Genomic DNA, 15,311 nt, shown 5'->3' on the forward strand with positions numbered 1-15,311 from the left:
ACTTCAAAATATTAATTCTGTATCACAGACATCAAACTTACATAACCAAACAGTTTTGTTAAGACCTAGACTCTTGAGGAAAATATTTGCTTACTGACTTTTATATCCTCAAGTTTAAGATTGCCATTACTTAGCTATAACACCTACTTTAAAATACTTGAAAGATGCCATTTACCATTCCCTTGTTATGCATAAATAGTCAACTAAAGGTTACTTAAAGGACCTAAGTCTTGGTGACTATATTGATATTTAATCTACACTGCAACATTATAAAATAATTTTTGAATAGCCAGGAAATAACTTTCGATAAACACAATTACATTTAAAAGTCTATAAATAACATGATTTGTAACTTACCCATCAATATCTATTTTAATGGTGTCCATCTTAGGATCCCTCTGCTTATTATCAGCTGCATTGACAAGAATTTCATCGAATATTTTGTATAAACCAGGAACATAGCTGATCTCCTTTTGTACAATCTTCTGTTCTTCAACGTCATAAGTCCACATCTGTTCTGTAGCGAACTCAACAGACCCTGCAAAATTAATAAGGATATTTACAAAGCTTGGAACAAGTACAGTACTTATACAAAAATCTTTTCATATAGCAAATATAATACCTTGATTAAAAGAATTCATGCACATATACTTTAATTTAATTTGGGATAATTCCTAAAATTTCTTAGTTACTCATTCCCCACATCTGCACAACAAAATCACTCTTAGCACTATCCTAATAGATCTTAAATTCACAACTATGCAAATGGTGCTGGGACAGGGGAGCTAAACTTTTGTTAAATATCAAAAATTTTTTAAGTAATTTTTATTTTTCCTAATATACTTACCGAGAACTACTTTTAAACTTTTGTTAAATGCAAGATTTTAGCACAGTACACCCATTGTCCTTAGCTTCCCTTTGCTAGAGTTAACATCATCTACAGGATTTTTAAAAATTGTACCTGTCTTTTTCAAGGCAAAATATTTTCCATACTGAGCATTGAGAACAAATTTTGAAGCTTTAATACCTTCAAATTAATACATTTAATATGACAAATAGCAATGCTGTTGCATAAACTTAACGTAAACGTAAACTTAGCCCATTACATCGCTTACAGTAATAAAACAAATAACAGCAAAAATTCTAAATCATCTTACCTATATAGGTATCTGGACGCAAGAGAATGTGTTCCAACTGTGTCTTTTTTTGGTACACAGTCTCCACACTCTTTGCACCTTTCTTCTGAGCAGGGACATTGTTTTCCACTGATAAGTTACCAGACACTTCCTGAAATATAAGATTTCCATACATGAAAACCTATACAATAATTTAATTTCTTATCATAAAGACAGATTTAATTTCCTTTGATGTTATATCAATGGCCTCCATACAATCAACTCACCTGAATTCCTTGAATCCAAACTACCTTTGCTCTAATTAGTATATTATCACTATTTCTATAAATGTTATCAGAATTTTAGTATGGTATTTTAAATATGACTGTTAGCTTTTCCCTTGATCAAATAGATATTGAGCATAACGGTTTTAAAGTATTGATTGTGAAATGACCAGATTATTAAAGCCAATAAAGATGGTCAGTAATGCTCCTTTAGTTTTCAACATATATTGGAATTATGTTCTTTCTACAAGTATTGCATTGGTTTGCTGCATAAGATCCCTATTGCCAACTCTGTTTACTTCTTGATAATAAACGGTAACAATTTTTTTTCATTACGAGTAAACACCCTAATCTCCGTACAAAAAAAATAGTACGAGCAACAAAATTCTTTCCTAGGAATGGAGAAAAAAACAAATGGTCAAGTTGATTCACAGAAAGAAATGAACGTACAACACTAAAAATGTTTCTAAATATCTTATAATCGAATGGTAGTCACCTAATTTGACATTTAGTGTTATTCTACGGGAATTGCCTAATTGGGTATTTACAAAATGAAATAGCAGTCATACACAAAAAATCTCTGCTAAAATAAATTAAATACAAGAAATATTTCTACATATGAAGAACTTAAATATCAGACATCCTTGGATAATTCTCTTTAAACACCAACCGCCTAATTTATATTTTTCTTATCCTTAACACATGAAAGCTAAGATTTCTTTTCAATGCATTATCTGCACAAATGAATAGCAGTGAAAAAATATTTAAATTCAGTAATTGTTTATTTCTAAGATGCTTATTGATTTTTTCCATGCCACACCTAGTACAATAATGTACCTCTCATTACAATTGTATGTTTGTTTCCACCTTGCTTGACTCCTCCTCATTGCACGCCATGGCAATTTTCGCCAGCATACGAAAAACCCTACCGAGCACAATGAGGCAATCAGAACAAGGTACCTCCAGTAAATACATATTGGCTAATGGTTTTAAGAAATTTTCAAAGGATGAGTTTTGAGATCAAGACCTCTTCACGCATGCATGGCAATTTACCAATCTCTATTTGTGACGATTTGACCAAGTCTCGCCTCGAATTGGGCCATCAAAATTCAGATACTGCATATTTTAATCACCAGTTTTTATTGTATTTTCCCAAGTCATTAAAATGTACTTCAGCAATTCATCCATGTTCGACATTTGTGAGGATTGTATACAAAGTTCAATAATTATTATTTTAAGCCATTTTTACGTAATATTTCAGACCAAGATTTTTATGTAATCATGGTGTTCTTCCAAGAGAAGCAAGTATCCCAAATGTGTTAAGAGGACCAGCCAGTAAACCAATATATAGGTGTATAAGGAAAAACACAAAAACATGAAAAAATCCAAGGAGCTTCACCTGACATTGAAGAATGTAGATATGGAATATTTTGTCAAAAATCCTCTTACTTTCATAGCTACAAAGTAATTAATCAAAGTAACCCGTTAAGCCAAAAACATTGATCCATACAAGAAAATGCAATATTTCTTGGTATTGTAAATTTTGATAATTATAACATTTTAATAAAAAAAAAAAAATTGTAAGCAATGGCATCTGCAGAGATTTTTCAAGTCACAAGACAGGATTATGAGCTTGCATGCATTAAGTGCGCGCAGAAACCTCAAGAGAGTTTTCGTCGAGTCTGACATTCCATGTTTTACACGTTTTTCTTTATTTCTGCAAGATTTTCATCATGCCAAAGAGGAAAAGACAATCAAAACATCCCACTAACATACAGAAAAAAATGAACTCTAAGTCACATATCAGTGATATTAGCAGTTAGTGAAAGAGAATAGAAAAAGGCACGAAACTGAGTGACCAGGAGCATAAAGAAGAGGGATACTGTATTGGGCAAAGGGATCTTCAATTATGATGAACATCTTAGTTTTTGTTTATTAATACTGTACCCAAAGAGGAATATAAAGTTAAAAAAAATCATGATTTATTAATATTTCCTTCGTGAATATACAAAACATTCGAGTTTGACCTCTAACTTTCACTTGCTTTTAAGTGTTTTTCTTTGTGTCAGAAAGAATTTTATCATGTCAAAGAGGAAAAGACAATCAAACTATCACACTAACATACAGAAGAAAATCCTCTATTTGCATATCAGCGATGTTAGTAAAGAGAGAGAGAACAGGAAAAGGAAGGGTGGGGACAAGATATTAGGCAAAGGAATTATCATTTAAACTTAAATTATGATAAGCTTTGGTGTAAAATACCTAAAAAGGAATATAGAATTCACAATAATCATGATTTACTTATAGTCTGGAAAAATACAAAAAGGTTTAAACGGTCATATCTCGAAACTATACTTACTGACCTTCAAATTCTATACTTATATGACCTTCAAATTCTAACTCCACCCTTAGTTTTATAGCTATAGCATTGAAAGTTGGCACAGTACAGTATATAACTTAAAGAGACATTATAGAACAATGAAATAATGCCTTTTTCTCCATTTTTTCCCCTATGATTTATAGGGTTTATTCTTTCACCATTATGAAAATTTGTGTAGTTTGTTAGGACAGACCAGGTATAAAATTTTTAATGTCATGACTGAAAAGCCACAATTTAAAATAGTAACAAACAAGAGCACCACCTAATCTAAGGTTCCCCATCTAACCTAACCAAAGACCTGCATCCTTAGTCCTTAACTACTGTACTTGCCTACCACAAGAGGTATGCCCCTCAAGTTAACCACCCTTAGACTACTGTATTCTTAGCTTACCTAAGAGTAAGTCCCAACCCTAACCTAACCTAAGAGCCGCATCCTTACCTACTTGCCAACAGAGTTGGCTACGCCCCCTGCAAACTCCCTTAGACTGCTGTATTCTAATCTCACCCTAAGACTAAATCTTCACCTTTTTTTTTTTTTTTCCAACCTGCTTCAATCCTGGCATGGTAATACTTAAATCATATTTCGTAAATCATAAAACTACCTTCATATCTTATTTCAGACCAAACAAAATATACAATTTCCTATAAAGAAAATTGATTTGACAAGTAATAAAGTTTACGCCTCTCAAATTGAACTAAATTCACCCGCAAGAAATCTCGTTTTAACGTATTTTAACCCGGAAAAATATAAATCAGAACGTAAGTGGGAGGTCTAAATAAATATAACCGTAGATACTACCAAATCGAGAAGACGCCACCTCTAAAACCACTAAAAACTCTGAATCTAGACAATCTAGAGATAAAGGGCTTCTCGACAAGCTGACTATGTCAGACTAAAGATAGACATAATACATGGCTTGCCCACACCATTGACTATTACCATTAAACACTAGATTGTCAGCAAATTTCATAAAAATAATTTAGTTTTTCAATCCTGGCATAATTGGGTATAGAATCAAAATCATTCCAAGTGTTCTAAACATCCGGAAATAGCATACCTCTGTAATTATGACTTTAATAATTCCTAGCCAAATACATGTACCATATATTTTCCTACTCACTATCTTGTGTTCTGTGCATTTCTGACCAGGATAATTGGGGCAAACAACCCGTTTGAGTTTTTGGGCCCACTTATATAACGACGATTATGGGGGACGGGAGTCGAATACCGGTTTTTTTTGGGTGGGGAAATGTTAAAAAACGTCATTTACAGCAATAATAATGGTCAGAAATTCAAAATAGAGTAAGCATAAGATAACCCGTTGGAAAAATATATGGTTCGTTAAGTGACTGAAAACGGCCAAAACGTGATTATTTAACACTTTTGAGATTTGTAAAAGGGTAATCTTACAAACCCACCTAACCTAACCTAGTAGTTCCCAGGTCACAACCTCTAACAAACCCACCTAACCTAACCTAGTAGTTCCCAGGTCACAACCTCTAACAAACCCACCTAACCTCATTTACCAGTTCCCAGGTCATAACCTATAGCAAGGAGGGGGCAAGCCCCTGGGCCCCCTTCCCAGGTCAAAAACTTTCTGCTAGAGAGTCACAGGGTCTTTTGACTGGCCAGACAGTGCTACATTGGATCCTTCCCTCTCGTTACGGTTCATTTTCCCTTTGCCTACACACACACCGAATAGTTTGGCCTATTCTTTACATATTCTCCTCTGTCCACATACACCTGACACTATAACTACCAAACAATTCTTCTTCACTCAAGAGGTTAACTAATACACAGTAATTGTTCAGTAGCCACTTTCCTCTTGGTAAGAGTAAAAGAGACTCTCCAGCTATGGTAAACAGCTCTTCTAGGAGGACTCTCCAAAATCAAACCATTATTATTTAAGTCTTTGGTAGTGCCATAGCCTCTCTAGCATGGTCTTCCACTGTCTTGGGTTAGAGTTCTCTTGCTTGAGGGTACACTCGGGCTAACTATTCTATCTTATTTCTCTTCCTCTTGTTTTGTTAAAAGGTTTTAGTTTATATGAGATATTTATTTTAATTTTGTTAACTCTTCTGAGAATATTTTATTTTTTCTTATTTCCTTTCCTCACTGGGCTATTTTCCCTGTTGGACCCCCAGGGCTTATAGCTTCCTGCTGTTCCAACTAGGGTTGTAGCTTAGCAAGTAATGATAATAATAACCGCTGACCGGACCACTTTCCCAGGTCGCAAACTAAAAGTAAATCACAAATAAATCCCTACATTATGATAAAGTACATCACAATAACTATGATTGACATCTACATCTCTCTTATTTTTTGGGGGGCAATCTTTACAAAAGCTTTGCCGTAGAAAATGTGCTGGTCTTCCCTAAAAATTAAGTCAGAATCAAACTTTTGAGGGATAACATAAGGAGCTTTTAAAAAATGTGCATCATTATTTAGGTTACAGTGAACCCTCGCTACTTCGCGGTTCGACCATCGCGGATTCACCACTTCGCGGATTTTTTCCATAACCCCATATATATACAGTAACATATATACTGTATATATATATGTATGCATGTATTTATGTATATGTATGTATATATGTAGGTATGTATGTGTATACATATAAATATATATATATATATATATATATATATATATATATATATATATATATATATATATATATATCTAAAGTAGGAAGACGTGATGTAGTTCTAAGGGAATAGTATGGGAAATATGTCTGGGTAATAAGCAAAGCTCTACCTCCAGTTTGTTTCTTCATTATGATCAGAGATAAATGTAAACAAAACATTGGTTGCCATTTTTTAACGTGTTTAGGAAACGCATGATATAAAATTGCCTTTAATATTTGTGCCTGTTTTAGTTTAGGGTACTGTAGTACATGCATTAAGTGTTCTGTACATTAAAGGGTAGTTTGTTAACAGTACTACGTACAAGGGAAGGTTTTAAAAGTCTAAATATACATGTTGAATAAATAGGTTAATATGGTGTCACTACTTCGCGGATTTTCACCTATCGCGGCCGCGTCTGGAACCTATCTACCGCGATAAACGAGGGTTCACTGTATTTTTTAATTTCACGATTAACAATAGCTATAAACCGAATGGAGAGCATTTCCATCATAATCCATTGACGAAATAAACAAAATTACACTAAATTTCAAAACAGTTTGATGTACTTCCCTTAAGTTCAATCTTGGAGACATCTTTAAGTGATGGTGGTGAAGTTGAAACTGGAGGGGAAGGTGAAAAAACAATGGCTGTTGTCGAACAACATCTGGGAACTTATGAAGAAGTACTTTTAAGCTGTTAATTGGTTTAAAAAACCACCTGACATTTACGTCATTGTAAATGCACAGAAAGCTCTCCATAACAATCGGAACCAAGCATGCGTAATAAGTCCCCTTCAATCTCATATGTAAACAATGGAGTGAAAAATATATTTCACATTTTAATGTGACCGATACGTAAGTTATTATGCCCCAGTCTTTATTAAAATTACAGTAATAGAGAAAAATACCAAACTAGCCAGCACTCGTCCATTTCTTATAGCGAATTCCAGTTTAGCTAGTAATTGAAGTATTATTTATTTACCAAGGGCTGTTTTCCTGATTCTATCACACAAGGAAACCTTACACACTATATGACCTACAAGATTTATTTGTCGTATACAGTATATTCTTAGGTATTCTGACTATTACATTCACATTATCAAAGCACTTAGAAACCAGTCTTCAATTTATTATTGAAAGCCTTAATATTTGTTCTATACTGTATAAGGTATGGAAAATAAACGAGGGCATTTCTCCAATTGTCAGAAATGCACCAACCATCAAGATGATAATTTACCTTTAGTTATTTACCTATAGTATGGTCATTTGGTACTCAAATAGAGTACAGTAATTAGATCCGTACCAAAGCTTATTTGGTACTCTTCTGATTACCAAGGCGGTCACTTGGAAGAGCACTATACTGCACAATTAACCGTGTGGTTAATACAAGAACTTGAAATGTGGACTTGAAAGCATTTACAGTGGGAGCCTATACTGCTTCTTGACCGAGACTGTTTCAAGAATTCGTCCCTCTTGTTGCAAAGGAATTCCTTGGCGATGGTTGCCACTGCACTTGTAGCTTCACGGCATGGCCCCACATGTCAGTGTTGAATGTAAGCTTTAAACATATACTGTAGTTACCACAAATACTGTATTCTTTCAAACCGGATATGGTCGAATTCTAGTTAAGATCTCGTAGGCCTGAATGATGTCAGCTCTCTGTCACCAATAGTTCAGTAGACCTAGAGCTGTGAGACATTCTGTATAAGCGAGAAAAGGTAGCACTTAGACTAATCTGGTGGCTCGCCGTTGCACATCCCAGTTTGAGTTTCAGGGAACAAACTACAGAAGGATATTCTGAATGCAGCCAGACGAAAGACTGTGGAGATCCAGAACTGAGAATATAGGTTTCAAGTTACAGGAAACTGTTTGGTTTTATCCAAGCTTGGATGTGCTTGGAGAACATAAGCTTTAGGTCAATGATAACTCCCAGATCTTTCTCTTCTGTTGCGATACCAAGTGCGTGTATCTTTCTCTCGGGTGTTTGCACGGTGTGGTCATGTCTAAGGTTCTTTGTCCCAAGGTTCACTGCCTTTTACTTTTCTGGATGAAAGAGCATTTGCATCGTGCAAGTCCATTGTTGCAGCTAGTCAAGACCTTTCTGGTGATTGGACTGATAGGCTTCGTGCATGTCTAAGATAGCCTGGTAAATCTTTGTGTCATCTGCAAACACAGAGATGTAGTTCTGCAGGTCTGGGATGTCGCAAATAAAAAGCGAGAAGAGGGACACCATAACTTAACCGTACCTTAAGGAACACCGCTCCTGATGTAAGCCCATTCGGAGAAACCGCTCGTTAACTGAAACCTACGGTTGTAACGATGTCATGAAGTGCTGATTCCACTTAAGTGAGCTGCCCTTTAAGACAAAGATCTCAATCTGGCCTAGCAAGCATTTGGGCAGACCTTATCAACTGATGGATTGCAACTAGGCACTTCAGACCATACACCTACAGCTTCAAGAATGTGACAGTGAATTTGTCAGAGATAAACCCATGTTGTGCCCTACACAGAAGTATGCTGATTTTCAGATGCTCATTAATATCTTCCAAGATGATCCTTTCTAGTACCTTACATACAACAGATGTTAGACACATGGGTCTGTTAGAAGGCTGGATCTGTCCAGCTGCTTTTTTTAAATATTGTGATCATCGCGACAATCTTCCCGTTTGGCCACTTCACCTAGTAATGTGCTTTGTTTGAAAAGAAAGCTCAATGGGTAGACTATTAGATCAGGATCTCCGCCAGCTCATTCAGTACACTGGAGTAGATCATGTAACTGGACTTGGTCCCTTGTCTATTCTGAGTGCCTCCAGTTTCTTAGACTCTCTCCTTTGGTAATGATTTGCAGCTCTGACTGCAAGGGCTTTGGAGTGAAGTATGGCATATGCGACAAATCTTCAATTATGAAAATGCTGCAGTACAGTACTGCTGGTTGCGTATGTCAACCTTGCCCTTGTCATCCAATACAAAGTTGTCATTCCTTTCCCATAGATCCACCAGTGTTGTCTTTGTTATACATCTGTTATTCAAATAGTTCCAGATGGCTTTGCTGTTTATCCTGGCCTTTTTAGCTACTTGCGTTCAAACTCTGGGTTGCTTCATTTCTAGTAGCAATGTAGTTTAGATAATCCCAGCCATCTTTAGTGTTGAGATGATGAATCCATGCATGATATTTATTCTTCACTTTGAGTATGGCATATCGGTCCGGACTGGGGTCTTTTGGTCAGAGTTGCGGCTTACTGCTTCAGTGCTTGCGTTGTCAATTATGTCAACCATCTCCAGTACTGTTTTCCCATGTAGCTTCTACCAGTTTCCTTGTAGTTCATGCTTGATATCTGTGTAATCTGCTTTGTTGTATTTCAGAGCTAGTTTGCTGGGTGACGAGTACCACATATAATTTGCATGCAATTCCAATATGACACCTTTCTCCTAAAATGGTCAAAGTTTCTTAGTTGTTCAATCATTTCCTGTACATAAGTGAAGAGCAGGTCATCAAGAGTTGGCGTCTAGACAGTACAATATCTTGTAAGCTCTGTAACATGTTGATACATGTAGGTATCTTTTAACACACCCAGCAAATTTTGCCAGAGGGCTGTCTTCTCTTGTGTTATCTGGTATTTCTTGGTTGGGCGTCCAGTTTATAGCTAGGTGGTTGAAGTCGCCTGTGAATAGTTGGTGAGAAGTTTCCCATAGCTGTCCCCCTCAAGGAACTGTACAGAGCATAATCGTACTTCTCTGCTACCAATAAGTTTCCCCTGCAGCATTCTTTATGCCATGTAGTCACCCGTGTGTTGTCCCACTATGAGTCTGTGCAGCCTGGGAAAACATGACTCGATTTGAAGTTGCATTTGACATAGCTGCACGTGCCTCTGGTGTCAGCTGATGTAACATCACCACAAATTTACCCAAATCCAACCAGGGTATTGCCACCGAGGGTGGGTCTGGTATGAGCCAAACCCCAGGTTTTAATTGTGAGTGCAATGATGTAGTCCTCACTGCTATTTAACGCCACATAAGTCGTATTTGCTCATTAGCGAGTTGTCATTGTTACTGTAGTAGATCTCGAGAATGCCTGTCTTAGGGGTGATGCTATGGCTGTCTGCCTTGTTTACATCAGGGTGTTGGTGTAAACAACCCAGACTGATCAGTTTGAAATAAAATTCCAAGTTATCATATATTTCCCTATATAAATATCTATACCTGTTCCTATTTCTTGACTGTCTTTCAAACTCCGTATTAATTAATTATTGTAAGCTAAGAAAAGAATCCATGGGCCTAGAGTTTAAATTAGCCAAGGAAGACTGGCACTGAGCACAGCTAAGCCAAAGGTACTATCCAAAAAGGTAACCTTACAGGGAATAAGATAATAACACTAGAAAATAAATGAGAAGGAAATCTAGATCGAAAATTAACCTAAGAAAATGATTCACCTGTGACCTAGGGAACTGCTTACTTTTGCTAATAAACAAACCAATTCGTATTCTAACCTTTAAGGGACCGTCTACCGCCATTTTCCGTATCCTCTGGGTATTAATTTTCTCTAATTCAATGCAGAACTTAAAACATAAAGACAATTTGCGTTTGATTTTCACAACGCAAAAATTGCGCCTGGTGTTAAGGCGGCCGAACCGAAGTCGTCCGTATTTTGAACTTGAAGTTCATAAAGGCGCCAGATCTCAACGCCCGACCAATGGGAAGAGGAGAGCAAAGTCACGTGACTAGGAACCATTGCCAATTTGCCACTAGCATAACAATTAAGATTTTCACATTACTCCTTTTCTCAGTATATTACTCACAATTAACGCAAATTAAATCAAATATGCTTTAAAAAATATCAGCATTCAAATAGTATTAAGCTATATAAATGTTAATATCTGTAAGGTTTTAAAAAAAATAAGTTTATGGCATCCCATCGATGTAGCCGCGCTTCAACAGTTGAGGATCGCCGGTGCGCATCATTTATTATCCTCCTGTTATCCCGCTAAAGCTATACAATGAACCATTAAGAAAACCCGCCATAAGCATATGATTTAGTTTTTATTATTTATAATTGCAATCTAAAACTAAATAAATTTCCCTCTAATAAGATAGTTTGCGAATGTTTATCAAGTCCTTACCGCCAACAGGGAAAAGAAATAACAATAACGTTTACAAAAAAAAAAACATGTGAAATTGCTTCCTCTTGCTGCCGCCCAACACAAATGTAATGAAATCGTTTTATTGCGATTAGTATGCACATTTCTTAAATACAATGGTAAAGATGAGAATAATATAGCTGTATAAACAAAGCATGCCATCATAAACATGTCTTTTAAATACCTGTCAACAAGAAAACATGGATTTTGGTGGGCTACTTACAGTTCCGTTTACGGCAGGCATGATTGCTCACTTCGTGGGGACTGCTGCAAGATTTACCTACGTCAAACTAATGCAATAAATAAGAGCCGGCAAAGTAATGTGCTTGATCTGCCAGGTATTGCACTCAAATATCACTTGGGCCCATTTGCAATTCACGGAAACGTCAGTGATTTCTCTTAAAAAACCCAAACACAAAATAATCTGCACTGAAATATATCACATGTCACTGCACATAGCAGCCCCGTAGGCCACGGGTACTTGTGTGAGATGGATACCTCCTATGTGAATCACATTTACTAAATAATGATGTGCATTGAGACAAAGACATGCAACTTGGCGCAGCCCAATCTGAAAGCAAGCGTCTTTCTCTTAGGCTGCTCACTGACTTCTCTACCGACTCTCCTCTCTCTCTCTCTCTCTCTCTCTCTCTCTCTCTCTCACTCTCCTTCTCTCTCTCCCTCTCTCTCTTTTTCTCTAACTCCTGGCTTCTCACTCAGCTCGGCTTCTTAGTTTATAGTACAGGAAAACCGTTATTTTTCGTATATGTAAGTCATCACATTACATTCAGCCAGGTTATTTCTATGTCATAAATTACGCCTATAATTAACTGCCCATGATTGTTTACTTAAATAAGATTTTGGCTGATTTGATTATGTAATGCAACTCTGGAGCTGACGAATGGTGCTTCATCTGGTTGAAATAGCGTTGTATGGTAACAATTTTTCTATGGATATAATATAATTTGTAAGTACGTTTTAGCAGACTCTTTAATGGCAACTGAACTTATGCACTGGATGCCAGTTTATGTTATATGCGCAGTAGAAGGTACAACTAACATTTTAAGTCTAATAAAATAAAGAAGATCAAACACAAAGTGGCAACGTTTTAAGGCGGGCGTTCTGAATTCAAGCTAAGGTTTCCCGGGGCCCGGATTTACCGAATGTAACGAAGCTGACCTACGCTTTACTACGCTTCATTGCAATGGGAGTGTTGGGGACACCGCCAAGAATCCATTATTTTCTGTCTTTTAGATTTAAATGTAAGAACTTGAAGTATTCATTCTTTACGTATAATACAAGTTAAATTGCGTTTTATTTTATGATAGATCATGGCGGGCCTATTTTTTTTTTTTTCATTTATAAAACATGTTTCACTTACTAATTATTATAAGGTAACAAACTTTTAGAACAATAATCTATAACGAAAAAATACTTTTAGTGTTGAATTTAACTTAGAAGATAATCGTAAATTTAATACAGCTAAATTTTCAATCACTAGCCTACTTCTAGGAGTAGCCTATATTATTTCCAAACTCTGTGTGTGTAGATTGCCTTACCTTATGTAAGACACGGGCTCTTGCCGGGCTTCCAAACCCGACAACATTAACCAAAGACGAGACTAATAAGAAAAAAAAAACTTATGACATCTCTAAAAGAAAGTTACAGTGTATTTCATGGTATAATTAATTAATTTCAAATCTCTCTCTCTCTCTCTCTCTCTCTCTCTCTCTCTCTCTCTCTCTCTCTCTCTCTGGGTGTGTGTGTGGATATTTAATTCGCCATAGCGAGGTTTTCCCTTACCCGTACCTCAGAGTCAGAAAAAAGAAAAAAAAACTACCGTGGGAAACTGGAATCGATACTTTAAACTCGATGATCCTAGATCTATGGGTTCCTGGGACCAGTTATGAGAATGCGTCAAGTTTAGGTTCTTATAGTTGTAAAATAGTTAGTGAAAATATCTCTGCTAGGCCTAGTTATCAAATAAGAATTATATATATATATATATATATATATATATATATATATATATATATATATATATATATATATATATATATATATATATATATATATATATATTTATATATATATATATATATATATATATATATATATATATATATATATATATATATATATATATATGAGGAAATGGAAGCAAGTAAAGAAGAAATTAACAGTAATTTAACAAAATTTATATTGGAATCAGCACAAATGATAGGTGCAATAGTTCCTAAACAAGATCAAGGAAGACTCACAAAAGACCTAAAACTAAATAAAGAAAAGATTGGAAAAGAGGGTAAAATCCAAGAGCGATGGAATCTAATTAGCAGAACTATCCAAAACATTAAACAAACTAAAACCCAAGATATTCATAAACACAATCAGACCAAATCTGAGGAAACACTAGAGAAAGAAAGAAGTATCAAATTGATGAAAAGAAGACTTGGAACAGGGGACCAACATATATTTGTTTAAAAGAATGGAAATGGAAATATTATCCATAATAGAGATGGAGTGATAAAAATTTCAGAGGATTTCTATACAATTCTATACAATGGTGATATAAGAAATAACTTCACCAATAGAAATAATGAAACACCTGAACCGGTACCAAAAGTAAAAGTAGGGGAGGTAAAGAAAGCATTAAAAGACAGACAAAGCAGCAAGAGAAGATGGCCTAACAATTGATTTTAAAATATATGGAGGAGATTTCATAGTAGTAAAACTGGCTAAACTCGACGCCAAATGTCTGCAAGAATGCTCTATACCTACAGCTTGGAAAAACTCTATCATTATACCCCTTCACAAAAATGGGAGACACAAAAGACGTGAAAAATTGCTTCCTATTAAGTTTACTCTGCGTAATAATAATGAAAAAAAAAAAATATTTGCAAAGATTACATTAGGCCGATTAGAAACAGCTAGACTTTGATCAGTTAAAACAGCAGGCAGGCTCTAGAAGTGGGTATTATTATTGTTACTAGCCAAGCTACAACCCTAGTTGGAAAAGCAAGATGCTATAAGTCCAAGGGCTCCAATAAGGAAAAATAGCTCAGTGAGGAAAGGAAATAAGGAAATAAATAAATGAAGAGAACAAATTAACAATAAATCATTCTAAAATAAGTAACAACGTCAAAACAGACATGTTGTATATAAACTATTAACAACATCAAAAACAAATATGTCATAAATAAACTATAAAAAGACTCATGCCAGCCTGGTCAACATGAAAATATTTGCTCCAACTTTGAACTTTTGCAGTTCTACTGATTCAATTACCCGATTAGGAAGATCATTCTACAACTTGGTAACAGCTGGAATAAAACTTCTAGAGTACTGTGTAGTATTGAGCCTCATGATGGAGAAGGCCTGGCTATTAGAATCAACTGCCTGCCTAGTATTACAAACAGGATAGAATTGTCCAGGGAGATCTGAATGTAAAGGATGGTCAGAGTTATGAAAAATCTTATGCAACATGCATAATGAACTAATCGAACGACGGTGCCAAAAATTAATATCTAGATCAGGAATAAGAAATTTAATAGACCCTAAGTTTCTGTCCAACAAATTAAGATGAGAATCAGCAGCTGAACACCAGACAGGAGAACAATACTCAAAACAAGGTAGAATGAAAGAATTAAAACACTTCTTCAGAATAGATTGATCACCGAAAATCAACAACTGACCATATCGATGTAATTAAGAAGATAATGGAAAAATCAACAGAGTATGACAAACCACTAAGTAATACATTTATAGAATAT

At 35.5% G+C, this 15,311-nt stretch overlaps 1 protein-coding gene across 3 annotated transcripts in view; it reads right to left on the minus strand.

Moving 5' to 3' along the window:
• Positions 1 to 12,188, minus strand: part of Top2 (topoisomerase 2) — an 88,377-nt gene extending 76,189 nt beyond the window's left edge. The window contains exons 1-3 of one of the 3 annotated variants that reach the window (XM_068380353.1): positions 11,765 to 12,188; positions 1,158 to 1,287; positions 358 to 538 (exon numbers count right to left, since the gene is read on the minus strand). In XM_068380353.1, coding sequence (XP_068236454.1) covers positions 358 to 538; positions 1,158 to 1,287; positions 11,765 to 11,785 — 332 coding nt within the window. In that variant the 5' untranslated portion in view covers positions 11,786 to 12,188. Of the gene's footprint in view, positions 1 to 357; positions 539 to 1,157; positions 1,288 to 10,893; positions 11,072 to 11,764 lie in introns of those variants that run through there. The other 2 variants (XM_068380354.1, XM_068380352.1) reach the window with 2 other exon arrangements.
• Between the last annotated feature and the right edge of the window lie 3,123 nt (positions 12,189 to 15,311).

Source organism: Palaemon carinicauda, chromosome 9 (genome assembly GCF_036898095.1).
Source record: "Palaemon carinicauda isolate YSFRI2023 chromosome 9, ASM3689809v2, whole genome shotgun sequence".
NCBI lineage: Eukaryota > Metazoa > Arthropoda > Malacostraca > Decapoda > Palaemonidae > Palaemon > Palaemon carinicauda.